The following is a 15,213-nucleotide window of genomic DNA, read 5'->3' as shown; positions in this document are numbered from 1 at the left end:
TTATTTTATTTGTCATATTATTTTTTATTATAAAATAGGTTTTGCACTTCTTAACATTCACTTCATTTTTTTACTGTTGTCTCTTTAGTTTCATTAAATATGGTACATTGTCTGGAAGATATGTCTTAGTAGCGATAAGGCCGTTCTATCATATTTTTCTTCCTTTTTTAAAGTATATTGTTAATATTATTATTTACAAATTTTAAAATTAATTTATGAATTTCAAACAAATTTTCATTGACAAAGACACATGGAAACTTATTCGATGTCATGATATGAATTAGTGATGCATCACAGTTAAGGCCGACTTAGAGCCATGGCAGTAATATTAGATTCTAAAGATTTGTTTTTGTTTTCTAGACTCAATCCAGATTAGTATGGTTCGTTTGCTGGTCAGTAGCGGCCTTCACAATAGCCAGCCCTTACAAAATGGGTCTTGAAGGGTACACCTATGAGCACTTCCAGGCCGCTATGTTCGCTGCGTTTGCGCCGATTTTATGGGGCCTCTTTATGAGTATTGCCCATTGGGCTATTTGTAATGATTATGCAGGTATGCTATCAACTTGTACTCTACTTACTTTTTATAAATATCAGAGAGATAGAGTTTTAAAGTAATTACAACATTTCTGTATTTTATTTTTGTGTATGCGATATATGCGTCTCGCTCTTCTTTAATGTATTTCTTTAAGTGTTACAAACATAGTACAATTATAATAACACTATAAGAGACAGGCTAAAGTACTGAAACAATGTTGACGTTGCATAGAACATATACGAATAACTTTGAAGAATACTTATTGTAATTTAATTTAATTGGTAGTTAAATCAGAGTTCTAAGTTGATTTTCACTTTAAATATTTTCGTTTAAGGTATTGGTGTCAGATCTAAATTAGTCTGTTTTAACTAGACTATTATTTCGTCTCTTTCTTTCAAATTATGTTTACGATGTGATAGAGAAAGATTAGTATATTACTTCTATATAACTATTTATACTTTTATATATTCAAAAATAGGATGGAGACTAACGCACAAATAGTTTCAGTAAATCTTTCTTTTCAAGGTATCGGAACAGCATTCGTAGAGTCGCCAGTGTTCAAGTTCTTCAATAAGATCGCGTACAGTGTCTACCTTACTCAGTTTCCCATATTCTTCTACAATGTTGGGGTCCAAAGACATGCTGAGTACTATTCTCCTTTCTTACTGGTAAGGAATCACCACATTACGAGTGATGTTATATTATATGTTATGTGATTGTTACAATCCAAATGATAATACAAATTTGAAACACAGTAAATAAATTATGAAAATTTAGTTACTGTGTTTCGTAAACAATTTCCTAGTGATTTCTTCCTGAAATCTACATTTCTTAAGAGAATAATTCAATTCTTTTATATTAAAAATTTTGTTATATTGCATAAGATTTCTAGAAATGCAAAGTTGGCGCATGGTATATTAAAGGTTGGGAAACACTGATCTATATCTTTATAGCTAATATATTGTGTATAACGCACATTTTATTACTAACGTTATATTATTTAAGTAACTTGACAAATCTATAAAAATACCATTCCTAGTAATTGGCTAGTAGATCACTGCTATATTCTCCTGGACGATTCATAATAGGGTTTGTGAAAACTGTATAAAATTGCCTAGTTCTGAGTTAATTGACGCGCGAATGCTTTAAAATTATAATATTGCTAACGCGAATAACACAAATTTAAGATCAACAATAAAGAATTTGAAATATGTTTTCTTAATTCTTTCAATTCTTCTGGTCAAGTTTCCAAAAGTAAACCCAATTAAAAGTTCGTAATAAACTTCCAAATTCCGGTGAATCAAACAAAAGAATGTCCATTCACTCTGTTAAAGTAAAATAAACTTTTATCATTCGGGGTCTTAAGCTATGCTAAGTTTTAAAATTATATAACAGTATATTGTTTAGTATTCTCTGATTCAGTATAGAGTTTGTAAGTTAATTACTATTTTTAGAAAATACTTATCAGTAAAAGCGTCATTAAAAGAAGCCTAAATTTATATAATGTTTTGCCATAAAACAAGACTTGAAAATTAATTTAATTAAGAACACATTAATGTTTTAATTGCGCTTAAAATAATGCGAAGTGCAAACAGCACGAAACGTAGGGATTATATTCCATTATCTTCTTCTATTTTTCAAACAAATTGTGTGTATTATTAATTTAATCTGTTTTATGTGTTCCTTTAGTAGTATTAAAATTACTAGTTAAATTTAATATTTTTTAAATCTAATTGCAATTTGCATTAGGCGTCATCGATATAATATTTTGCTTTCTATTCTGCTATTAGCAGCTCTACTATGACCAGCGTTTTTGGTATAATATGTTATTTATTATCGGTTATAGAAATTATAATAATAAATACAATTATGTATTCTTACAGATTCAGGTCCCAGAGATGGCAGTAGTGCTGGTGATATCTATAATGGCAACCGTCGCCATTGAAATGCCTTTTAACCAAGTGTATAGGATATACTTCGGTGAGTGTTTCTGACGTTAATATAAGAAAGCATATACAATATTAAGTTTCTTTAAACTGACTTTGATGACCGGAAATAATATGAGTTTAGGCTTTTAAACCATTAAATTATTATTCCATGTTTAGGTTCTAAATAGTAACTCTACGGTTTACGTAACTAAGTCTCCTTTAAATTTCAACCGAACGAAACGGTCTTTTAACTAATGAGTTCTTTAGTTAAAATATAATTGTAGGTTAATTTCTTTTTTATATATAAGAGGTATAAGATCACTGCTATAAACGAGAATATAGAGTAACTAAAAAAGATCGCTGTATAAAAATTTTCGTATTATTTTTCAGGAAACTCACAGACAAAGATAAAGGAGAAGTGAAATAAGAAGAACTGATTGTTATATTTAGCTTAAGCCAAACATCACGCTATTATTTTAACTTTTTGTATTATTATTATAAGTATTTATAAGTTAATAAAAAACTAAAATCTTTATTTTACTTTTTTAATTTATCGAGATCACAATAAATATATTATAAACCTTATTTACTACATACATTCCAATAGAATTAACACGTTCAAACGGACTTCAATATACGATTTACATTATTAAAAAAAAATGATAAACAAATTAATTAGAAATTTATACAACATTTAAAATACAATAAACCTGTATGGAGTGGTAAAACATATGCGAAATTAAAAAAAAAATATGTGTGTTTAATAACCTCCTAAACACAATTGTTTTTGTAGCTTTAATCTATTGGAATGGAATACTTTTAGTAATATTATATTATTCATACATTACTACAGATAAAATCAGTGGTGGACACATTTGTGTTTCTGCTCATACTATGTAAGATCAGCCTCTGTCTCAGTTATATATTTACACTTACGGAGCAGTAAAAAACTAAGCAAACATTAACGGACACACTAATTTCAATAAATACAAATCACGCGTATAATAGTTACATTTACAAAAAAAAGACGGGTTGCACTCCGGGAGTGCCGGCAGATGTGAAAACATGAATATTAATGTTGTGCATTTTTGATATTTTGGAATGGTTAGGGAATAATTTTGCACGAATTGCTTTAATTATCAGTATAAAAGTGCTATCATTTATGTGGTAGAATACAATTTTTACTTATTGCGCTATCGTACACAAACGTGACAATTTATATTACATTAAATACTCCGCGCCAGCTGTCTACTCTCCATCCGTCTTACGAATTTTCGATCAGGTCACGTGTCCTGACGCGAGTTTAACAATTTTTACCCATTCCAAAAAAGTGTACAACGCCGCTAAAGAAGTTTTCACTTCAAAAATATTTAAAGTAGAAAATTATGAAGCCCGTCTTTCTTATACAGTTGTAAAATAAAGAATGCGTTTCAACTCGTTAAAACTGTATTAAAATTTAACTATGAAGATATGAATAACCAGTTACTCAAATCAATCCTTCATGCATTTGCTGTCAGCTGGACAGTTCCGTGCAATAAGTGTCAGGGCGACATTGACATTTGACACTCCCAGTGTTATCTCTAACGAGCCAAGCTCCCTCCGAACAAGGACCCTGTGTGTGTAAAATATGGCAAGTGTTTCCAAATATCGCTGCTCCGGGCTTCGATAAACACGTTATCACCTGAAAAGGGATATTCTAAAATATATTATGATATTTGTTTTCCAAAAAATATATGAAGTTAAGATTTGGGCACTACAATAAAGATATCGAAAGCGATTCTGACGTTATTTATGCTGTTGATGATGATGTTCCAAGCTTTGTCTCGCGCGGTACAAGAACACAATAGGTGTAATTTTGGAAATTACAGAGTACCGGTGCTGAGATTCCATATTAGCAATATTCAGCATAGCGTGTTACACTTAGCTTATATAAATGTATAAAACACACAAGTGTTTTTAGTTTATTTGTGTCATCAAAGTGATAATTTGGAATCATACGATCATTCGACTGATACATACTTTTTATTACACCTACGAAGGAAATAAAATAAAATTAATGAAAAAAGAACGCAATCATTTTATTTTATTTTTTTAAATTCAAAGGTAAGTTGCCAGTACCAATTTACCTACACATGGATAAAAAACTACTTAGTCATGAAGCAAAAAAAATAAACCATTTTATAAAGTTTTCCCGCTCAACGTGAACTTAAATTATTTATTTATTAATCAGCTTAGCAGCGTTATAGCAAGACTTTTATCATCATAAAAAAATATATTAAAATAAAATGTAAATTAACTTAAAAAGATTTTATAAAAGGTTAACGTAAAAATTAAATTTTATATGTTTTGAATTTGACGAAACTGAGAGTAGGAAAAAGCACAAAAAGACTGGCCAAATTATGAAAAAAAAAGGAATTTTCATACAACTTTCTACCACACACATCACCAAAGCCATGACCTATTTTCCTGGCAGGTGTTTAAACTCACCTTCTTCCGAAGGCACATACTCCCAGGTCCACAAGCGCAGACCCCGTTATGACTCAGTCCATCTACTGCTGGTCGAGCCTCAAAGTCGAAAGACAGGACTTCGCCTATCGGACACGGTTCTGTTGCCCCAGGCCGATAGCAGCGACGGCGCTTTGGAGAATAAAGACGACCTCGGGCACATGGCACCTGGAAAATTGTAACTTGTGTGATTGACAGACGGATAATCTGAATAGCCTTAATAACATCTGTTTGCATCAGTGGCGCTACAACCCTTAGTTTTGGCTTCACGTTTCGTGGTATTTTCTTTGAATAGTGAAAGTAGAACTAAGGCAATTTCTGCAAAATGATTTCCGTACAAGCGAAACGCTATCTAAAGTTAGTAATTCTTTTTTTGGCAAAAGGGATACTTTTCTTTAATAAAATCCCAGAGGCTCTTTTAACTCTGTCTTTTAATAAATTTAAGAAATGTATTAAAGAAAAGCTGTGTAAAAAGGCTTACTATAAAGTCAACGATTATGTAGTTGATGAAAGGGCCTGGGACTAGTGCTAGACAGGCTACCTCTAATTAATTTGCGATATTTGTTTTAAAATAAGTGTTGTTTGATGATTTGCTATTCTAAAAGAGTACCGAGAGTTTTTTCCGCCGGCTTTTTCTCTCGGCCTAAACCCTCTGTCTTCTTTGCCGATGAGTAGGGATGTCTACCGATTAAAATTGAATGACATGAAATAAGTGATACCTGTATCTTATGTTCCATAATAAACATATTTATTTTTTATTTTTTTTTAAGACGGACAGCTTAATATGCTCATTCAAACCGCGTCGGTGGTTTTTCCAAACTTAGGGCTTCCATAGAAAAACTTCACCAATCAGGAAAACTTTTAAAGGCATTCAATTTTTTTAGCATTAAGGTGGGAACTGACCAACGTTACGAGGTGTAATGTAACATGTAATGTAAAGGTGGGAACTGACCAATGTTACGAGGTGTAATGTAACATGTAATGTAATGTTACACAGCGAGCATTCGTGCAGTCAGTACGTCGTGTTACGGGGAAAAACAACGTAACACGACGTACTGACTGCACGAATGCTCGCTGTACAACATTAAGGTGGGAACTGACCAACGTTACGAGGTGTAATGTAACATGTAATGTAAAGGTGGGAACTGACCAACGTTACGAGGTGTAATGTAACATGTAATGTAATGTTACACAGCGAACATTCGTGCAGTCAGTACGTCGTGTTACGGGGAACCACGACGTAACACAACGTACTGACTGCACGAATGCTCGCTGTGTAACATTACATTACATGTTACATTACACCTCGTAACGTTGGTCAGTTCCCACCTTAACATGTAATGTAATGTGACACAGCGAACATTCGTGCAGTCAGTACGTCGTGTTACGGGGAAACACGACGTAACACGACGTACTGACTGCACGAATGCTCGCTGTGTAACATTACATTACATGTTACATTACACCTCGTAACGTTGGTCAGTTCCCACCTTTACATTACATGTTACATTACACCTCGTAACATTGGTCAGTTCCCACCTTTAAAGACAACTTAAAGGAAATCAGAGTTTCTTGTTTACCTTAGTACAGCGTCCATCTCTCATAATCATCTCGTCCTGAGCACACGGTCCCCTCGTGTACATCCTGTAGCAGGCCCCGTCCGACGCACGCGCATGAAACGATTTGCATTTGCACTCGGCACGGGAGCCTTTAGTGGACACTTCCGTTATCGAAAACGTATGGCCTTTGGGACATGGTCCAGTGGAATCTGAAAAGTGAAAGTAGACATCTAATATATAAAATTCTCGTGTCACAATGTTAGTTACCATACTCCTCCGCAACGGCTTGACCGATTTTTATCAAATTTTATATGCATATTCAGTAGGTCCGAGAATCGGCTACTATCTATCTTTCAACCCCCTAAGTGTTATATAAGGGGTGTCCACGCCAAAAAAAAAATTTTTTATTGTTTAGAATTTATTTTTTATTTTTCATGTTTTATTTTTTTATGATATACAAAAATAGATACAACCCCTAATTTTCACCCGTCTACGATCAAGCCCTATTTTATAATATTATATAGATAGATTTTATTGAACTAAAAAAGTTTCCTAGAAATAATATACATAGGGTGTATTATTATTGTATAATAATATACAGTCTGCTAGTACGTATATAAATATTAGATTTTGTCAAGTCATGTGATGTTACCATCTGAACGTACTAAATACGCTAAAATAAGATTTAAAAGAAATAATATTTAATATTTGCTCTAATATATTTTTAGAGGGCAAACGGGCAAAAGCCCGTTGCTAGAAGGCCGACCTTTTAAGTATTAATTCCCTTTACTGAATTGTCTGAGACAAAAAGTAAAGGTTTGAATAAAATATAAATATTACTAATTATCACTAACATGGTATTGGACTATATTTAATTATATATTGTTTTACTTGAAACTGGCATAAAGTTGAAGCTGTTGCCATAATATAAAAAAAAAAAAAAAAAAAAATTATATATTGAATAAAAACATTGAATTAGAACAGAAGGTACCTAAGCAACAATTGGTTCGACGAAAAGTTTCATGGGTTCTAAATGTATGTATTCATTTATTTATTTTTACAGTAAAATTTGGAATATTTTAGTAAGTTATCACGAAGCAACCATAGGTATTGAGAATGAATTTGATATAAATAAATCAGCTACAGTTACTACATAATGCGCGTGAGATATGCCCAAACTGGTAAAAACGCTAGACTTTAGATTATTTTGTTTTGATTTTTAAAGCGTCAAATTCTTCAGTTATTTTCAATTCGATAATAACTTTAATATTAAAATTCACATTATTTTATAATTTGTGATGTGAATTATATGAACTTTTGTTTAGACAATTAAGTATTATTATTTTTTGTAACATCGTTTCAGTGACGTTTCTCTACACGAAAATTGAAACAGATAAATTATTAGATAAAGATTAACTTACCTAATTCATAACATCCCTCAGTCTCATTATGATAATGTGGAAGATGTGATGCGCAACCACACTTCGAGCCAGGAAGAAAAAGCTGTCCCGTCTCGCATGGACCGCGAGAGTAGTGCGCGTAACAGCTGTCATCTGCGGCCCAGTAATTAGAACTGTTTTTGGTACACTGAAAATAAAAACGTCATAGTGTGTTAGGTTTTTTCGTTACGGAATTTCTTGATTTGGTCGCCGCGCTCAAAGCCCGCGATAAAATCTATGCAATAGCTTAAAAAATTGATTACGATAATTTTTTTAAATATAATTTAAAGCTTACATAGCAATAATTAATTGTTTATTAACATCCAGAGACAGTGAAAGATTTCCTAGGATGCAATATTTATTATCATTATTCCACACTTTCCGGAATTAAATAATCAATGATAGGCGAATGTTGTCCAGTTAAATTCCCAAACTTATGGAGTTTCAAAGAGACTTAACTAAAGACTTACTTTATATACAAATTTTTGGTAAAGAATATATGAATATTTAATATATGTAATTAGACTAAATTCGTTTTTTGACGGTGTGCGCGCACATCGTATAAATTTACTCTCATCATTTTTCCCTAACGCGCCAAAAAAAGTATAACTTCAAAAAACTGGTTTTTTGTTGTTGTAGCGCCATTATTTTTTACTGTACATGGGACAGCGAGATTATTGCCAACTAGCAACTGGCAAGCGTTAACCAAAATGATGAATACAGAACCTACTAGCTAACAAATTACACATAAAATGATAAATGTAAATATACAAATGTTAATAGTAAAATCACGCACGGTACAGTTCGCAAGGCCATCCTTCCCAACTTGTAGAATAGAGCCTAAAAAGCATGGCCCCTGAGTCATCCTATAGTAACAGTGGTCATCCGGTGGCCAGTAGACCAAGGTCTCGTCAGCGCATTGCTTCGGCCTTACGCAGATGCCTTGACGTTCACTGGAATACGAAATGGGGAAATTAGTATTACAAATCCTCTAATTTCCTTATTCGGCCATCAATGTACGATACAACACTTTTTTATATAACACAATTCTTATATAACATTTTTCATAAATAGTTCCATTTTTAAACATTGTCATAAACCCGCATTTTGCATTTTTTATTGCTCTCTAAGAACAGAAACAGCAGTAGCAAGGTAGAAATTGTATTCCTTTTATGGCTTAAATCAATTATGTACTTGAGTTTGAATATTTTTGTTACTTTGCTCGTAGATTTCACAAAACACCGACAGGAAATTAAACTATTAAGCTCAGTTTAGGAGAGATGATACTCTTAAAACAAACAAAAACAAAACTTTAACTACTTAAGGCCTATACGACTGTAGGTGATAACAAGTCCCTTGACGTAGTATATTGAAGGATGATGCTTACCTACCCTCTCTTTTTGAATGATTCCTCCACTGGGGCAAAGTACTCGCCAGTCCTACAGGGTCCCCTCTCAAACAGCTTGTGACAAGTTGTAGAGTGGGGCAATTGGGCAGTGCCAGGGGGGCACTTGCATTCGGCAACTGTCATTGCCCCACGTCTACCTGGACTTAGTTCTTGAGTGTCGGGACATGGGTGTCCTTTCTGGAAACATAAAGAGATTATCAGTTTAGTAATAATATTTGAAATAAATCTAAATAAATTGTTGTACTATTCTTGCGTACATTGGATGCAGAATCGGGTACAAAATTTTATTTTATTTCTACATAAAGCCTTTTATCCTCTATTATTTAATTTTTGAAATAATTATAATAATATATATTCTTAACTCTAGTTTTTAAATATAGGGATACCCGTTGATAGGGAATAGGCCTCCTCCAATTTTTCAAGACACAAGATATGTATTGAGGTATAACTCGCGGACCCGGCAGATATTATCCTGTACACACATCTAAATACAATTCAAACTTTCAATAAAAATCATCTAAGTCTAAATCTAAAACAATCTCCACTTGAACACACTTGAATAAAGATTTATATTATTCAAAGCTGGTAAATTTATTATAGGCTATAATTAATTTTAATTTATATAATTGCCATGAAATAACAATTTGTAGGAAAAGACTTCCTGCAACCCCTTCCAAAGTCCACGTGCCACCATAATCTCTGCATAAAAATCCAAAAAAGCTAGCTTCAAATAATTACATATAACAAGAGATTTTGAATTGTTTCTGAATTCTGATGTAAATACATATACGTATATTGTAAATTCGCGTTTCATACACTTTCTATGCATAGCACTGACGTAAGGATTATGTCAATTTAAAGGTTTTCAAGTCAAAATTTAAACAAAACGAAATCACGCCCCGGAAACCATGTCTCAAGCATAATTGAATAAAATACAATTTCTTGTCAATTTTAACTCTTATACACTTGAAGATAAAGACTGCGATTTGGCCAGATTTTATCAACGTGAGCGCGCGTGATGCATAAAAATATTATTTGTACTGTTAACCTGCTTTTACGTGTGACGAATACCTTTTACTACATCATCATTACTACATCAATAAAGGGTAACAGAAAGTTAAAATTTTAGTTCGTAATATAAACAGAAGCAAATGTTAAGGAACCTGTGATACACAGTCATACTCGTCCATTAAACTCGATGTCTGATTAATTAACAACTGATTTAGCATTTGCTTAAAGAGTAAACAAAATTTTCTACAGATACCGGCAAACTTCTTGAGCATTAAACAAGGGAGTGGGGGAAAGTTTGCGCATCGTACACAAACGCGGGACACAATCGTCAACTGATTTACTACGAGTAATCACGCGATCGACACCCGCCGCCGCGCCCCCTCCCAGTGATACCTAAAAATCGCTTCTGCGCAGGCAAGGACATTTGTTCAAGATGTTTGCCGGTACCTTTTATATGAAATACCTATAATCATGTTTTTTATTTTTCGTTATTTGATAAAATTCTACTATTCTGATTAATTTCACACTTACTTACCTAAGTTTATCCTAATTTTGAGTTATTATGTCACTGGTAGTCACTAGATTCGCGAATACTCAAACCCTACATTCTAATTCTTATTAACCTATGAGCTACGGAGACAGTTGTCGTTACAACATAATGACCTGTAAATGACCTTACACCAGGAAGCCTGTATATCTTGGTACTGTCTAGTTTTATCATTATTACGTCACGCGGAAACCGCTGAATGTATTTCAATAGAACTTTCACTGGAGCTTGTAAGTCCTATATAGGTGAATGTTAAAATAATCCTGCTAGTATAGATAATATTTTAAATCGTTTCGTTATTTCAAATATTTCGTTACGAGCTCCATAAAAAAAAACTGTGGCGCTTTATTCTTGGTTTTAGATTTTTGGATCTGTATCGGGATCATTTATTTTTCTTAATAGATAAGGTGATTAGCCTTCTGGGCCTTTTGTGATGGGCCTGGGTCTGGGCTGTTGACGATGTTTTTCTTCAACGTACGAGCGAATGTTGAATGTCACATAGAAACTCCATTTATGCAAAGCCGGAGATCGAACCTACGATCACAGAGTCACACGCTGAAACCACTAGGCCAACACTACCCACACACAACATAAAGTCTAGAATATATTTTTAATTTTTAGTCGTCGTCGTACGTCTTGGATGTATTAAAATCAATTTGATTAATGGCACGAAGAACATTCATTTATCGTATTTAAAGCAAGCTAATAGATTCATAGAAAAATTTAAGTAATACGAGGTTTTTAAAAATTATTAAGGAAGTCACCTTGTACCTCGAAGGTCGTAAGTTATCTGCGATATTATTCCTAGATCTCCTATCATGTAACCATCCACTTCCGCAACTACAAAAGCACATCGTATTGTATTATAAAACCTACTTTTCATTTCATTTACGACATCACACGAATTACTTTTAATGGTCAATAATTGTTTGCACAATAAACATTACATATTTCACTTAAATGTTTGGTCAATTCTTTAATTCCAGTTTTAAACTGCCTGTTGCCATAATAACATTTATGTCTGATTGTACTTGTGTTTATGGAAGGAAGTGTTAAATAAATAAAACTAATTATTTAATTACTAATTGTGACAAAAAGTCAAGAATCACGCATAGAAATTCGATTCAATGAAAAATGATAACGAGATACATTCTCCTTGGGGAAAAATACAAATACGTGCCGGCATAGCCCAGAAATTACATAAAATAATAATAAGAAAAGCAATCCATTCTCTTTTTTTTTTAAATCATTTTCTGGCGTCGTGCCGTGTTCTTGAAAATGGATGAAATTTAAGTTCGCCCTATAATAAAATCTCTGCTTGAAAATGTTTACTACGGAGCTGGTAACTCAAGACTTAGGGGTTCATGCTTGTCCATATTCTATGGTTGCGCAAGTGTATGATGAGTTCAAGGTAGTAAGAACTTCCATTGAGGACCCCGCATAAAAACGAGCACAATAAACGAGCGAAGCTGGATTTATTTTAACAACACTTGATGCCACAACGAACTGTGGTCGAAATATGGCTTTCCGCGGTTAAAGGAACATCTCAGCTAGAAATTAGAAGTAGTCGCCGCGGTAGACGATTTTTATGGCATCATGAAGATTTTTTTAAAGGGAATTTTAGCTTTAGGGCTTTACAGCAGACTTGGCCTAGTGGCTTCAGCGTGCGACTCTCATACCTGAGGTCGTAGGTTCGATCCTCGGCTGTGCACCAATGGACTTTCTTTATATGTGCGCATTTAACATTTGCTTGAACGGTGAAGGAATCGTCATCCTTCATCGCGGCGATGTGTCAGGCACTGGAGGCTGATCACCTACTTGCCTATTAGATTTAAAAATGATCATGAAACAGATTCAGAAATCTGAGGCCCAGACCTATAGAGGTTGTAGTGCCACTGATTTTTTTTTAGCTTTAGGTATACAAAAAGAGAAAGGTGACTACGATAATTGGGTAATACTCATTATCACTTTTTATTGAACAACCCTAGTACGTTTATGAAGCAACAGCATTTCCAAAAAGACAATTGACAATAGGAAAAATCAACATTGTAACACGTCAAGCTGTCAGTTATCACAATGGTGTTAAACTTAAGTGCAGTGGGTCAACGTATGTCATAACAGAACGGTCACGGTCTTTCATAAACGAATTGAACCGGTCTTGGGGCTTATCGTTTTCTATTGAATCCTACTAATTTTGTAGACAACATTAATATTTAAATTACAAATCTGACCTGGCCTCGTTTTAAACGACTGCGTATTGATTTGAGTTTACAAACGGAAAGTTTTAGGCCCATCCAGAACATCAACCAAACTTAAATCTAGTTTCATGAGCTGTCAATCCAATTTGCGACTTGTGACACGAATTCGAATATGAACCTTAAAGTTATTTCTTTTCAATATAAAACTACCGCCGTTTTACTTACATTAAACAAAGCACTCAAATATAGTGGTTGAATAGTCTCCTCATTTGTTTTGACTAAATGGAGTAAGTCAATTATGCGCCTTTTTATACTAGTTATCCTCTTCATATAGATTTTATCTTACAAAGAGCAATTCTGATAATTGATAACTAATTAAGATTAAATCTGAATCTGGTCTATATTACATTCTTATTATACTTTTTAAAACTATACTTTATAAATATAATTGTAAGTGTATCTGGTGTAAATAATTAAAGCTTTGGCTTACCTTATAAATCGTATAGCATTTTCCGTCACTAGGCCAATATAACATCAACCAGCCCCGAGGATGTGCAGCACAAGGGTTACTTTGAACATCTGCCCATGGTGGTGGTAAAACTGCGGCTTTACAAAATACCACCAACACGAAAAAAATTCCCTCCTTAATCCAGCTCTCCATTTTAAAGTGTCAGTTTTCAAATTTCATTCACATCATAAATATTAGCGGACATTCGTCGTTCGAAAAATGCCGTTCCAATTTCAAATTATTTCATATTTGATAAATAGTTTATTGTAGTCTTTGTAGAGCTAATTTAAAAAAAAAGATAGTTGATTTGTCTAGTCATAAACAATAAACACTCTTTAATTACATGCCGGCAAATCACGTTCCGCTTTACTCACTTCCTTATATGAATTTGTTTTAATAGGTAATTAAACTAATTTAATTTTGAAAGAACAAGCTTTTTATTTTTAAGATCATATTAATGGCAGATGTTTAAAATTATTACGTAAAATAACGAACAAATAAATTGTATGTATTCACTATGTAAAAAGGTGGCTATGTAGATATTAAATAACGATATGTAATAGGAAGAAATTTGTGTCAATTCGTTCTGAGAATAATAAAGTTATTTCAATACACAAAGCGTGTGCACTTATGTTAATCTGTGACAATGCCTTAACAATAGGTGTTATATTCAAAAGTGTAACGGTTAGCCCATGAAGTTGAAATGTCGAAACGCCAATTATATTAACCCAGTTATTTCCGAGATTGCGTTAGATACCGTTGAAGCCTATAAGTCTTAATCTAAATTTAAATATAAATCATATTATACAAGAAGACCGATTTTTTAATAGCGAAGTTAGCGAACTAGCTCAGAACGATTGATTGAATTGACATTTTTAACAAAAAATTGTTGACAAATGGTTTTAGTAATTTTTACTAAAACCATTTGTCAACAATTTTTGATTTCACAAAAAAAAATTAGGTCGACATTGGAATTTGAATACCAAACTTGAAAACGCTCTTAATTTTTTATTATTATTGTCAGAAATTGTAAAAAATATTACGTATAGAAAAATATATCACATTATATGAATTAACCTACTTCCTAAATAACGATTTTAATTTTCACTAAGCCACTTTTTCACTAAAGTTTACGCACGATGGTTACATGCGGTTACCGACGTGTATATACCACCGCGTCCAAACGTCTACTGCTAGTGGTCCGAAGACGCTGGGGCTTCATCAACCACCTCCTACGTTGAGGATATTAGAAGCTTACGACTATAACAACATTTAACTACTGATAAAGATCAATGTTAGCCTACTAGGCTTTTGCTCTTGAACTGAGGTTCAAAGCATAGCGCTGCAATGAATTTCTCTTTCTGCGCAGTTAATTCTTGCTTATACGGAAAACATCGCCACCAATACGCAAAAATCAACGGCGTGTGTCAGGCACTGAGCTGATCACCTACTTGTCCTTAAAAAACACAAAGAAAAATGTACACAGTCGTGAGAATCTGAAGGACTTACTATGCTAACGAAAAATCTTTTTAACTGGATTAAAGTTATATATTATTATAAATTTACAATTATTTA

At 33.2% G+C, this 15,213-nt stretch overlaps 2 protein-coding genes across 2 annotated transcripts in view; one reads left to right on the top strand and one right to left on the bottom strand.

Moving 5' to 3' along the window:
- The window catches only part of LOC125059044 (nose resistant to fluoxetine protein 6), a 45,128-nt gene extending 42,130 nt beyond the window's left edge, over nucleotides 1-2,998 (top strand). The window contains exons 9-12 of the mRNA XM_047663225.1: nucleotides 361-550; nucleotides 1,061-1,203; nucleotides 2,419-2,515; nucleotides 2,854-2,998. Of these exons, the coding sequence (XP_047519181.1) occupies nucleotides 361-550; nucleotides 1,061-1,203; nucleotides 2,419-2,515; nucleotides 2,854-2,885 (462 nt within the window). The 3' untranslated portion in view covers nucleotides 2,886-2,998. The remainder of the gene's footprint in view (nucleotides 1-360; nucleotides 551-1,060; nucleotides 1,204-2,418; nucleotides 2,516-2,853) is intronic.
- Nucleotides 2,999-3,744: 746 nt separating this feature from the next.
- LOC125059432 lies at nucleotides 3,745-14,826 on the bottom strand. Its single transcript, XM_047663857.1, has 8 exons — nucleotides 14,701-14,826; nucleotides 13,621-13,919; nucleotides 9,358-9,551; nucleotides 8,763-8,919; nucleotides 7,949-8,114; nucleotides 6,549-6,736; nucleotides 4,951-5,136; nucleotides 3,745-4,144 (listed from the first exon to the last, which is right to left on the bottom strand). The coding sequence occupies exons 2-8, from the start codon at nucleotides 13,789-13,791 to the stop codon at nucleotides 3,977-3,979; spliced, it is 1,230 nt and encodes a 409-aa protein (XP_047519813.1). The 5' UTR covers nucleotides 13,792-13,919; nucleotides 14,701-14,826; the 3' UTR covers nucleotides 3,745-3,976.
- Nucleotides 14,827-15,213: the final 387 nt, after the last annotated feature.

The sequence above is a fragment of the Pieris napi genome, chromosome 19 (assembly GCF_905475465.1).
Source record: "Pieris napi chromosome 19, ilPieNapi1.2, whole genome shotgun sequence".
Classification (NCBI taxonomy): domain Eukaryota; kingdom Metazoa; phylum Arthropoda; class Insecta; order Lepidoptera; family Pieridae; genus Pieris; species Pieris napi.
Note: the sequence above shows the minus strand (reverse complement) of the source record. Positions and strands in the feature narration are given on the sequence as shown.

Excerpts from the sequence above, each read along its gene's own strand:
- LOC125059432 (XM_047663857.1), bottom strand. The coding sequence starts at position 13,791 with ATGGAGAGCTGGATTAAGGAGGGAATTTTTTTCGTGTTGGTGGTATTT. Across the intron at positions 6,737-7,948 it reads TGAGGGATGTTATGAATTAG|ATTCCACTGGACCATGTCCC; the intron begins GTAAGTTAATCT and ends TTCACTTTTCAG. Across the intron at positions 5,137-6,548 it reads GAGATGGACGCTGTACTAAG|GTGCCATGTGCCCGAGGTCG; the intron begins GTAAACAAGAAA and ends ACAATTTTCCAG.